Source organism: Podarcis gaigeae (assembly GCF_964106915.1).
Source record: "Podarcis gaigeae genome assembly, chromosome: 10".
In the NCBI taxonomy this organism is placed as follows: Eukaryota; Metazoa; Chordata; class Lepidosauria; order Squamata; family Lacertidae; genus Podarcis; species Podarcis gaigeae.
Window position 1 is genome coordinate 18,515,407 of NC_139686.1, and position 13,866 is coordinate 18,529,272.

The following is a 13,866-nucleotide window of genomic DNA, read 5'->3' on the forward strand; positions in this document are numbered from 1 at the left end:
TCTGGTGCAGCAAGTGGTGATTGGAAGCTTTCATTTATTTCCATTTTAAAAAAACTCTAACCAAAATTTAGCGTTATGTCCAAATCCAAACTGTGGCTAAATAAATAAGCTAATATTTACCAGTTTAGGATTTGGACTTTAAACTGTGGTTAACTGAAAAGAGAAGGGAAATTCCCCCCTCTTCTCCTTAGGGCTGCACTGGAGGGAAAGGAGGAGTCTACAAAGATCATGCATACAACATTAAATCATAGCTTAGCGTTACATCTGAATCAAACCATTACATTTTCTTTGGTTCAGATATGCAGAAACTTCTACCTTGAAAATTCAGTGGGTAAATCAGCCTTGATGATTTTCCACGTGTCAAGTTTTTACTGCTATTGTTGCTGTTCCGTTGTTGCTGTGCTATTCTTTAAATACAAACATCAACTAGAAGTCTGAATTCTAAATTGAAAAATTTAAAGATTCTGAATGTTTCAACAAGAGGGAAATAATAATAAGTTATTATTGTCTTGTTAAAAGACAAAACGTGTTAGGAAAAATCAGAGACAGGCTTTCATCTGCTTTATACTGGACTTGGTGTCCCCATACTGGCAGTATTGGAGCCAAAAGAGGGCAGCTAAGAACCAAGAAGAAGCATTAACATACTTTCAGGAACCTCAGGTTCTGCAGAAGTGCAAAACAAATAATAATTCCAATCCCAACAAAACTCTCAAAGGTGACAGTCCCCCAACATCCCAATGAGGACTGAGTGTGATCAGTAGTTATCAGGAGCCACAAAATATTAAATATAATTTGGAAAAGAAAAACTAGAATCGGAAGGAGAGAAAGAGATGACCAACTTGAATTTCATAGTTTATACTATCCTAGAAGAAGGCATGGCAAGGTTGCTGGAAGCCTGAACTTAAGAGGAGTCCTGCTACATCAGACTACAGAATCCCATTTTCCACAGTGACCAACAATATACCTATGGGAAGCCCAGAAACAAGACAAGAGGGACAGTAGGCCCCTCCTCCTGCTGCTGTTACCCAGTGACTGGCATTCAGACACATTATGTCTTGGTATGGCTATATATGGCTAGTAGCCACAGGTAATCTTATCCTCCATGAATCTGTTTAAGCCCCCTTTTAAAGCTGTCCAGTTTGGTGGCTTCTTGTGAAAGCTAATTTTCTAACTGGACACTGTATGAGCAAGTGTCCATCCCAAACCTCCCGACATTCAGCTTCACTGTATGATCCCAGGTTCTGGTGCTATGGAAGAAGAAGAAAATGTACTTCTATCCACTTTCTCTGCATCATGTACAATTTAATACACCCTTTATCATCTGAACTAAATAGCCCCATGTTGTGAGTGTGTGTGTGTGTGTATATATATATATATATATATATGAGAAGTTGCTTTACCTGCTCCAGAGTCATCTTCTGCAGCTCCTTCTCCCAAGCTGCACGGTTGTCATCCTGGTGGTAGGAAGCAGGCGGAGTGAGTCCACGGAGAATCAGGGGGTCCCGGTCATGGCACAGGGCTGTCAAATGTCCAATATACAACTTCAACTTGCTGCGATTCTGATCAAGGTCTAAAAGGGGCTGGATTACCTAAAATAAAAGAATGCAAGTCAATCATAATCTGACAAATATGTAAGCAAATGGGACATTTACTTAATTATAACACAGAAAACTGGAGGAAAGCTAAGAGGAGTAACCAAATTCTCTCTACGTAAAAATTGCATGGTGGGGTAGGGGAGATGAGAAGATAACGTGTGAATCCAGTCATGAGAAGAGTTGCATATAATTCTGTTTGTTTCACTTGAAAGGGTGAAATTAAGCAAATTAACAGATTTCAAGAAAAAAGTTTCTCTGCTATACATTTAAATACTAATTTAAAATGTTTTGCAGATTTATTTAATTATATCATGTGCTTCCTTCTAAAAGAGCACAGGGATTTGAAAGTAATAATTGGAGAATGGAAAATTGAGAGTGTGAACATTCTGTTGATTACAACCAATTAAACACTGAGGAATAAGAAAGAGAATCTCTAACAACAAAAACAAGGTACAAGGCCTGCATCAGCAATGGTTCCCTGTGGTGAAGTTTTAGCTGTCAAAATGTTCACATCCAGGCAAAATCTGTGGTTGCACCTTCTGCTTGTCAGCAGGCATAAGGTATCTTTCCAACCATACCCTCTAACTCTGCTAATGAACATAGAAGTGTGATAATCTCCCAGTCAACAGAAACAGGTGCTGGGACTACTTTCAACATTGTCCTGCATACACAACTGTTCTGGCTCCTTTGCTATGTTTCCAACACTCTTTGAATGGATTAATGGTCCTGCAATAGGAGGAGCTGAAAGCTACAGATTAGTGGTATCAAAATCCCTTCCCCAGTAAGACTGTAGAAACCTGTTTATAGCACATTAGGATTAACATTTTAGCACTGTAAAAAGAAACAGCATGGAATATTACTTCTGTTACAGGGAATCTAAAATTAAAAAGGCAATGCTGTAAGACTGTAAGGGCTAAAGGACTGGAAAGATGTTGAGGATGACTTGATAGGCAAAAATATGGAAAGGAAATAAATTTTCACTGACACAATGCTTGTGGTTGGCTGCAGACAATAGTAGTAATATTGGCTATCCTACAAGATTTCTCAAAAACCCCTCAAGTTAGCATGCCTGCAGTATAACTGATAAGTAAAACTATGTCCCACCCAGCAAGATAAGAACACTACAAAGGAGAAACAATTCATTAGCAACACCATTCTTCTTTAAAGTTCACTGCAAAATGCAAGTGTGTTTTGTTGTACACCCGTTGTTAAAGCTCCTGTAATTTAAACCCCCCACCCGACCCCATGGAAGCCCTATATCAGCAGTTCTCAATTTACTTGAGTGCTGGAACTGGTAACTTGAAAGCAATATACGGTGTGGTCTGGTAATCTTTATTTTCTTGTGTTTACAACAGAATGCATTCAAAAAGTCATTCTTATCCCAAGAATCTTTATCATCCCTTCACTATGCACATCAGTTTTTGCCTATCATCCAGGCCCATCTTTTCCCAGTTACAAATGTGTAATTTTTGCATGACACAGGATTTTAAGGAGCCTGACCTCTGAATAGGACAGGGAAGGAAGTGAAAAATCTTCACCCTTCACTCCAGAAATGTATTACATGCCTTTCCCTTTGTTTGAAGCAGCTGATTTACCTCAAACATGATTTAGCACACCTAAGATTCATACAAATGGGTGGCTGACTGGAAAAGTTCTACACTCATGGGTTTGATAGTTGTATAATTCTTTTTACCAGTTCTAAATTCTAAAAAGCATACATCAGATTAGGGCTGGGACCAGTGATGGCCCCTCTTGGGTTGATATAAAATTTAGAATTCACTTTTAAAATAGGGAAACAAAGGTCAAGAATGTAGAACTAGGATGAAGCATTGTTTGGTTGAGAACACAGTATTCTTTCCACAGAGATACCTATAAAAGATTATGTATGTTAAGGCTGCATGTTCCAGTACAGTAGACATGTCTTCTGGTCATCTTTAGATAGAAAGGAAACTGTAACAGTAGCCTTTGAAATAGTAGCATTATCATTATCCAACTGAATATGAATACTTGCTGAACTAATTCCTTTCTGATGCCACTCTCTACTGTATAATGTTAGTCCTGTATGATGATACTGACCCCTTTTCCTTTAGTATAAACTATCTAAATTATGGGAACAGGACCCATTAAGTTGGAAACAAGATAATTTTATCCATGGATAAGCCACTTGCTGAAAGCATCCTAATTTGATTACTGCTGCTTATTTTGTAAAGGGCTGATCCTGCCCTCTTGGAGAATAGTAAAGCTCACAGAGGAGTTCCTTTCCCTTGGGATGCATTAACTCCACCAGTAAGTACCGTGCTTATCTCTATGTTTCTCCCACATCTAATTTGAGCTGGCCACTTAGCAAGAGTCACAGTGCTTCCCGCAACTGCAGAGCTTATCTTAAGAGGATGCAAAAAAGCACCTGCCAAGCAGAAAGGCAGAGCTGGACAGGACTGATGAGCTGGGTTGCAAGACTCTGTGCAACCTGAATGCTTTTTAGAGCTTATCCAAGGTATGGGAATATTTTCTAAAACAGCCTTTCTTTATTAACAAGAGATGTTCTGGCCATCCCTGTCTTTGCCCAAGCTAGTGGTATTCATTCAATGTCCAGTTTAACACATTTAAAGCACAATAAAACCTGTCAAACATGACATAATAAGTGCATTTGAAAATATTGGCACGATGTACCGAGTGAATTTATTTAAAAACCATAAACAGAAGTTGGCTCAATACAAAATGGTTATTTTCATTTCAACGCTGAACACTGGGCCAACTAGTAGTATTTATTAACCCTATTAAAATGCAGGTTGGATTGAGGAACAAAAATTTCACTTTGACTAACTTCCATAAGAAAAAAGATCGCTTAAATACACTACAAGAATAAAAACAATACAGTTAAAGACTAAGACTAATTAAAAGCACATGACCAGATATTTCTTTGTACTCCAAAGAGTGAGCAAAACTTCTACAGGAGTGTCAGTCATGGCAACAATAAACTCCCCATGGCAATCTGGAATCCTTCAGGCATCATAAGCTTCTGACAGCAGACTATCTTAATAGGTCTAACCACCCCCAAAGAGGAAAATGGGTGCTGAAAGTCAAACCTCAATATGAAGTGGTCTGACCACCACTTGATGAAAAAACCCCTACAATCAAACCCACATTTCCGCCTAGTCAACACATAGTTTTGGTTGTGCCAACTGCATTTTGTTATAGCCTATTGGCTTTTGTGGCAGTCAAAATCCTACACTGTCTCAAACCAGGAAACCTTGATGTGAATATTGAGGTTCCCAAGACAGCAAGCCAGGGGCCCCTCAACTCCAAATCTGAGACAGTCTCCATCAGCACAGGCAGATAAACTGTCAAAACAGAATATCAACAGAATCCCAATCTGTCCCTTGTGTGCCAGCACCTGGTACAAACAGTCAAAATGTGGGCTGGACTGGGCATGGATCCTGGGAAAGGAATCTCTAATAGCTATATTGATTCTCCCTATTCAAGAACATCCTTAAAAACGACGATCAATTTCCATTGCAAGTTCTGAATCTTTTGGAAGAATCCACTGCAGAACCTCAACAAGAGGTTCAAAACCAACAACAGTCACTTCCCCAGATGACTTTTCCTCCCTGCCCATAACGTTTCAACAGAAACCACTGTAAGGAATTTTGGCTGCATTGACAGTCCCATCTCTTCTGGTTTCATTTCTGCCAGAGTCAATCAGGAAATCATATTTATAAAGCAAATTCTTTCTGAAATTTTAATACACCATGAACAAATCCCATGGATTAATGATTTCCAGAGCTCACCGCCTTCACCTTGGGAACTAGCCAAACTTTGGGGGAGAAAAAAAAAACCTGGGGAAAGATACAAAAGAATGAACACTGCTTTCTCTATCGACACTCCCAGAAACAGCTTCCAAAGAGACTATGAAAAAGCTTGCATTATATCATCGTCACATTTTTTTTTATAAAAAAAGAATGTGAATTAATGTACTCTTCTATAGATATCTGTCCACATCACAGAACTGCCACAACTGGCAGTCTACTTACAAAATGTTTCTAATCTTCACAACCAAATTCAGAACAGTGGAACAATGTTTTATGACTGAGATGCTTTGATGAAGATGGAAAACTGAATGTGCACTTGGCTGAATTCAGACACCATAATTTTAAAGAATTTCCAAGATGACTGAAATTTAAACTGGGACTAGAACAAGACTACTATTACCGTGCTCCACTTTTTTTACCTTTTGCTCCACTTCTCTGAAAGTGGCCTGATCTCAAAAGTGGTTTGGCACCTGCCTAAGTGAAGCAAAAGAGAACTGCCCTATACAGACTGAAGGGCAGATCATGGGAACATATAATGTTTTTTATGTGTCAGCATTTTCTCCACTGTCAAAATGTTTTGAAAACTGGCAGTAAACTAATATGGCTTTTAAACAAAGTCATTTTTGGATATGAGTGCAGGAGAGGAATCTCTTGATGACAGTAATGAGGTGGCTTCATCTTGTTCAATGTGTTATGAACCACAAAGTCTGGGACTCAGTTCTTCTAAGATGTGTCAGATACTGTGTTAAAGCCTTTTTTCTGTGTTAGCAATAGTTTTAACATTTTTTTAAACAAAACCACAGAATGAGGATGGACATATTAAGGTATGTGAAGGTATACAACCACCACCACTTCTTCCTAGTGAATTTAGGGAGTGAAATGGAATTAATTTCAAAGTCTTTGGCAAGATCCTCATTTTGATGTCAGAAGGCTGAAGCCTTGAGCATGGCACGTCTCCAGGTAAATTTTCATGATGATGCCTTTTAGTAATCCGATAGACTGCATTTTCAGTTTTATTTAAGGCTCACTACCATAGAGATAATTATTATTCAGTTTTTTCTTCACACAAAGATCATGGTGGCTTTCAGTGCCTATTCTTCCACAATATGACCCTTATGATGAGTAAGATAGTAAAGGTGAGAGCTGCATTTTACAACTGTATTGGTACGGATCAAATACAAGTAATAAAAGCTTTGTTAAATTTCCTGAGTTTGCAAAGATTAGTCAAGATTAGTGTGTTGGGATTAAGACTCAAAACCTCTGAACATACTGCTAGTTATTATTATTTTGGGGGGACGATGACGACACTATTTGTTCTTGTCCTTGAGTTGAAACAAAATAAAAAAAAAAATCTTCCAGTAGCACCTTGGAGACCAACTAACTTTGTTATTGGTATGAGCTTTCATGTGCATGCACATGAAAGCTCATACCAATAACAAACTTAGTTGGTCTCCAAGGTGCTACTGGAAGGAATTGTTTTATTTTGTTTCGACTATGGCAGACCAGCATGGTTACCTACCTGTAACTTGTCCTTGAGTGATAGACATAATTCAATTAAAAAAACCAAAACCCTTTTTACTTAACACATTGTGTTAAGGGCTTTTCATGTTCATTCAGACTTCAAAGTGCCAGGAAATTTTAGTTGACTATAACTAAATGAGCATTATTACATAAAAGGTAAATTCTGATTTTTCTGAATGGTGGTACCAAGCCTAAGTGGTTGGTATGGAGAATGAGGTTGGGGGGACTTGTTGAAGGGAGCAAGAGGCTTCTGTGTGGTTGATGGTGAAAAAGTTGGAAGAATGAAGGCCCTAAGTAGGAATATAACTAGGCATAAGAGGGAGGAGGGCAAGGCCCTAGGCAGGGAACACTTGGGACATGAGTTACCCACATGGAGTATAACAAAAATGGTAACCACAAAGAGAGATGACAGGATTGAACAGCAACCCCCAGATGGGCCTCTGCAGGACCAAAGAGCTAAGGGGTTTCTTACTAGTACAGGCTCAGCCGTTCAACATCAGCTGGTACTTCCTCCTGAAATAGGAAGTACACCAGGAACTATTATGGTAAGGTTTGACTTGACTCCTATGGTGTACACATTTATCTCTGGACTGAAGATACAGCACCATGGTTTATTAACTACTTGCAGCCACAGGTAAGGAAGCTCACCTTGGGTGTCCCAGGCAGACGGAGCAAGTCCTTTCTACTATAGAGCATTTGACCTGATCTGTCCTAGTGAGTGACTACAGCAAGGCACTGGAAAGCTGACCAAATACAAGGGCCTATTGACAAAACTCTTTGTACAAACAATACACATAGCAAAGGCACAACACATGTTGTATAGTATACTAAAGATCTAAAGATTTCAACTTTCACACTTCAATAATGGATGTGATGTTCCATCTTCTCTCTTGTCCATTCCAATATTCATATTCTCTTCCTTTTTCTTGCATCCTCATGTCCTACCCTTTGCCTCTCTTATTAAGATTTCAAATGTAAGAGTTATACCACAGCAAGTAAGTTGCAAACAACCACTAAAGCCCCAGTGATGTCATTATCCTTTTATCTGTTGTGTCAGTTCTTGTCTTCCAAAGTAACAGGAGTGAACACTTTGTTGACAGAGAAGCACATATGTTTCCTCAATTTTATCCTCTTTGTACATGCAGCGTTTAAATGGAAGTTCCTTTAATCAACATCTGCCACAGTATTTTCATTTTACCATGTAAATTGAGTCTGAACTGCTCCTGCCTTCTAAGCTAATTCCTCTTCCCCCTCATTAACTTACCTCTCAGCTCACCCAGGTCCCTGGCATTCTTCAGCATGATACTTACTCTTCACCATCATGTTGAATAGTTTTAACACCATACACAAACACAAAGACATGGCAAAGAAAGACTCCAAAGGGGCATGAGATCGCTAATGAGCATGAATTAAATCATTCCCCCCTCCCAAATAAAGGGAGTGCCAATTCAACTCCCAGGTTGTAAAATTAAAACTTTGGCCCTATCACAATTGCTGTGGGTTTCCTACATAACTGACTTAGAACAAAGGATCTGATCAATGCAACAATATATTTAACAAGACAATAAATCAGGCAGAATGTAGAAAAGTTGGAAAGCTATTTCTTCCCTTAAGTTACTATTAATCTTCTCCAAATCCTCATTTGCTTTATCAAACATTGTAGGTAACTGGGGGCACCCAACAATCTTGCAGCAATATCAGCAGCATGGTTCATCGTGCTCAAATCCTGCAGAAAAGTGATTTGAGTGATTTGTTACTTTTAAAAAGAGAACCTCTGGATTGTTTTGCTTTATAGCAAAAGTTTTTTCTAATTGCAAATATTAGCTACCATGGTTAAACTGTACTGCTAAAGCATAATGGCGACATTCCCTCTTACAACATGAATCATGCTGCTGCTTGCATATAAATCCAACCACATGCTCTGGGAGTATATTCTCACAACGACACAAAACAGTAACAAGTTAACAGATTTAAAAAAATAAAAAATACAAATAAGTAGGAAAACATTTACATGCAGAGGCCACATTAGAAAGGGAAAGGAAAGACACCCAAACCTCATGAATCACACAGAAGCAAGATGCAAGAGTGACCATGGGAAACTTTTCTACTGGTAAAGAAAGCTGATTCTCACCGTTCTGAACAAAATGGCTGAACTAAGAGCATCTGATTGGCTATGCCCAAATACCCTCCTCCTCATCCTATTGGTTGAGAGAAGACAAGGGGGAAAAGCCCCAGAGCAGCATGGGAATGAAATAAAGACTCGATTAGTATTTAAACCACACAAAAGAAAAACGTTCTAGTGGGAGAAAAAATAGCCACTAATTCCTTGTATCTTCTACTCTGCTATCTTCAAATACCCTGAATCACTGTAAGTATTCTTAGGTGATTTAGTTAATTTCTGAACATTAAAATATGCTGAAGGCACATCTGACTGGTAATTGTGGCTGAACTTCTCTACATGTGACAGTTTGCCTTCATCTCATATGATCACTACCTTCTGCTGCAATCATATTTCATGTGAAGGAAATGCCCCTTTGCCTCCTTTCAGTGTGCAAAAGAAATATCCTTTTATTCCCCAGGAAATTCAGAACTGCAGAGCATTGTTTTAATCTGCAACATCAATGCTGCTCCATCATGAGAAATGTTATGTCTGACATCTCTAAATAGTAGCTTGAAAGTTTCCAACTACTGATAGCCTCAAATGGCTTTCAGGCAGGACTCTCAGTTCCCTACTGCAGGTTTGAGAAACGCGTTCCCTTGGCAAATAAATAAATAAAGCAGGATACAATGATTCCTTTGGTGGCTGTACTTTGAAATAAATACCTTCTTAAATATCTTAAGGGCTGTCACATGGAAGATGGAGCAAGCTTATTTTCCTCTCCTTCAGAGGTTAGGACCTGAACCATGAACCAATGGATTCAAGTTATAAGAAAGGCGATTCTGACTAAATGTTAGGAAGAACTTTCTGACAGTAAGAGCTGTTCAATAATGGAATGGACTCCCTCGGAAGGTGGTGGACTCGCCTTCCCTGGAGGTTTTTAAACAGAGGTTGGATGGTCACCTGTCAGGTATAATTTAGTTGTGATTCCTGCATTGCAGGGGTTGGACTAGATGAGCCCTGGATTCTAATTTTAAAGCTTAGCATGATAGAAAGTGGTGGGGAGAGAAAAATTACGAGTGACCTTTCCTTTGTTTTTGTTCTTTGTGTCCTTCAAAGGAAAGCACACACAACATACCAAACTTCCCTAAGCTCCCCCCCCCCCCCTTAATATCACCTTTGGAAGTGGCTGAAGTATAATTTTTGCATCAGTGGGCAATTTCAAGCATTTTTCAACACACTTACACTTTTCATTTCTCCCCATAATCATTGCACAACATAGTCATACTTTTATATAAATGGGATGCCTCTGTGCTGGTTTTAGAATTACAAGAGGGTGCAGATGTGTGAGGTATTCACTTTATCAAGCTAGATGGTAACCAGATAAGGTTTATTATTATTTTTAACTAAGTTAGTGAATGCTGCAGTACTGGCGAAAGCTTTCTAGTTAGGAGGTCCTCTTGCACTGAATATGGGTTTTGCTAAGCATCTTGTTAGTTTCCAAGCACGTCTCAGTTCAGCCAGCGACATCTGAAGTTAAATTGTGCATAGGAAATGGTAAATTGATTCTCTTTTAGGACAAGCTTCATTGAGCATGTACAGGAACAGCCTATGATCATTTAGCGCACAGGCTGGGATTTCCTCGCATGGATGCAGCCACCCTTACAAACAAGCAATAAGGCCACAGATTTGAGCACACAGGTCTCCATAGAAAGAAGCAATCTGAAATAACTGTTCACTTGAGTTACACTAAGAATGATATGCCAACAAACCTCTGCTAGACCAGTCCTTCTGAAATAATAAAATCTAATGATTTGCTAACAGGAATTCCAATTTAATAGCAGAGCAAGGAAATCCATGTCATAAATCAGAACAAGCTAATTCTTTTAATTCCCTTTTGGAAAAGCTGCTTCTGGTCCTAGATATACAAATCAGTACACACCAGTAAAGGATCACTGTAAAAAGAAAAAGAGCAGGGTTCTTACCTGATCTGGGGAGGGTTTATGGTTAGTTTGGTTGGAATGAGATGACGATTTGAGGTGATCATCCTCATAGTTATCTGCCATCAATTTCATGCGATTTTGAGTCTGCAAAAGAGACATAAGAATACTGAGTTTTTAGGGTTTTATTTATAAAAGAGATTTACACAATGTATTAAATATAACAAGAGAACTGGAGTATAAATTTCCTATTATATACAGATAATCATATGAAATAATATCTAATTCCAATTTCAAGTGATTTCGGACACGACTGGCCCGTACGGACAGGGGTACCTTTACCTTTTTTAAGGGAAAAACCATTTTTGTATGGACAAGCCATTTGACATATCTGCTAAAAGCAAATCACTGATAAAAAATTAAACTATAAGAATATGGTAAGTATATGACCATATGGAGATGTATCCCTTTTTTGTAGGCCTTGTGCCAAGTCACCAAGATGTTAAGACTTTTAAAAGGCATTTGAAATGTATGTAAGGCCAGAAGAAGCCCTAGAGGGTGAATGACTTGCCAAAGAGGAAGCAAAATGGAAAGGGCAGCTAATAAGGACAAGAGGCTGCTAACAGGCCAGAACCCCCCAAGTGGGAGGAATAAAGTCAAGGGTTTTCTGACAGGAAGTGTTTGTTTGTTGGGTGGAGGGACAGTGGTTGAATGTGGGGGCAGAATGAAGCTGAAGAACCACCAAATCCTAGGACTAAGATCTGATAGCAGTAAGTAAAGATGCCACATAAAAATGCCAGTTGCTAGAGAGTGCTGTTGAACTCAGGTGCACACGTGGGGGTGGGGAAGGAAGTGGCTAACTGGATGCGGGAGGGGGCAGAATGTTTTCCGGCATCTGCCCACATTCCCTATTCACCCTGGCGAGTCCCAGGGCTTCTATCTCCACTTTGGGCAGCATGACAAAGTGGCAGCCGTGAGCCAGTCGGGGCGGCACTCCCTGGCATGGTGGCACCAGGATGCAGCAGCAGCACCGGAGTGTGGAGAGGAGGAAAAGGCGGCTACTCTCGGCTGTGCTCCTAAGCCACTGGACGCTGAGCTGGGCAGGCTGGAGTCTGTGTGCAGTGCGAGCGCCCCAATACCCCACTCAGGAATGCAGCACCCACACTGCCTCATCTGGACCTCACTTGGGCTTGGGCTTCGGATGGGGAGAGGGAGGGAGGGCAAGGGGGCAGGAAGGTCAACCTGCCCAGCATACTTCTCTCCCCCCAAATACCGCCTCTCTGCGCGCTGGGAGAAAGTCGCCAACTTCCTAGTCTCCCTACTCCGGAGTCACTTACATTCTGAGGCTGCCCAACTCCCAGCAGAGGAAAGGGAAGCAAAGAAAGCAGCGGCAGTCACTGCTGAGGCCAAGCTGCTTGCTCAAAACGTAACTGTGCACTCAAATCGGAGCATGTTCAGCTTCCAAAAAAAAGTTTGAAAAACGGAACACTCATTTCCGGGTTTGAAGTGTTTGGGTTCCAAGTAGTTTGAGAACTAAGTTGTTTGAAAACCAAGGTACCACTGTTTGCGTCTATTGTGAAGTCTCCAGGAGTCTAACATAGTAATCATCAGAAGTGATGTGTTCTTTTGATCTTGAATTACAGCTTGTTGCATCACCAGCCACTTAACCATTGTGAAATAAAAACAGTACTGTGATAAACATTCTCAGACTTCAGTCCTTGTTTACAGAGCTGGAAAAAACACCTGCCCTGCCCTACCTTTTGCCTTAAACTCTTAGATGTGGTGGTATAATGTCCAAAATCACACACCACACATCTCCAAAGGGGTTAGCTATGAGCAAGTCTTTTAAAACAGATGCAGCTGGGGAAAAGCCCAAGCGACTTTACATTAAATGTAGGAATGTGATATTTCACGCTCTTGCAAAATATGTGACTGGAATGGTGATGTGGGAAATAATTCTGGCCATCATTGTTTAGAAAACTGTTCAAGAGGGCTCCAGAACACTATAAGGAAACATGAGAACTATTTTACTGGAAGTCCCAACTTGTGGCATGACACAAACATCAAGTAATTTCAGTCTTCAAACCTAGAATCCAAAGGCTGACACACAAATATATTTATAAACAAAGGAAAGAAGCAATATATAACTTTGAATGGAGTATTTGCTGTTTTATTAATTTATACTAACCGGTCAATAATAATGTTACAATGGAAAATAAAAGTTACAAGGATACCTAAAATTCGTGATTGTTTTGAGAAACCAGATGTTACTTATTTTTATAAACTGTACTGTGCCATCTCAGACAGCAACCCCCTAGATCTCCAGGAGGAGAGGGACCACTCAATGCATTTTTCCAAGCAATTTCTCATTGGAAAAAAAAGTTCAGAAAGGGTGACAAAACTCACCCATTCTCCAAATTGCATTATTGCCTTGAAATTGGAAACACCCACTCAATCAGGGCAGTATTATTTGCCACAATGTGCACAAACTGTCTTATTCCAGACTAACACCCAGCAATAATCCACAGCACACACACTTTAAAACACTTTCCTCAAGTTTACTCTGACTGGTGACCCTGGAATATTCAGAATTCATTCAGGATGCTTTCATTGTCTCACATTGCTCCTGCCGTTCTGTTCTGAGAGACAGGAGCTTAGCCAACACACCACTTTAGAGACTGGATGGGAAGCAGCAGAAGGAGCAGGGGCAGAGAACCATGATAAGATGATTTGGTTTCTACACTGTGGAAAAAATGACTTCATTTTTTTTGCAGGGCAGCACGCCTTACTCTCTTTCTGCCTCCACTCAGCCTTTAAAACTGCTTGCTTCCCCCTAACCCTTCTTAACCTGTTTATTCTCCCTCCCATTCTCTACCCTCACTATTTCTATCCCCTTCACCCCT

The 13,866-nt window shown here is 39.9% G+C and overlaps 1 protein-coding gene across 26 annotated transcripts in view; it reads right to left on the bottom strand.

The window, feature by feature from the left end:
• ERC1 (ELKS/RAB6-interacting/CAST family member 1) overlaps nucleotides 1-13,866 on the bottom strand; it is a 168,809-nt gene that overhangs the window by 11,947 nt on the left and 142,996 nt on the right. For 20 of the 26 annotated variants that reach the window (XM_083700024.1, XM_083700044.1, XM_083700040.1 and 17 more), the window contains 2 exons: nucleotides 11,009-11,110; nucleotides 1,401-1,589 (listed from right to left, as the gene is read on the bottom strand). In XM_083700024.1, the coding sequence (XP_083556150.1) occupies nucleotides 1,401-1,589; nucleotides 11,009-11,110 (291 nt within the window). Of the gene's footprint in view, nucleotides 1-1,400; nucleotides 1,590-9,056; nucleotides 9,124-11,008; nucleotides 11,111-13,866 lie in introns of those variants that run through there. The other 6 variants (XR_014555565.1, XR_014555566.1, XR_014555567.1 and 3 more) reach the window with 2 other exon arrangements.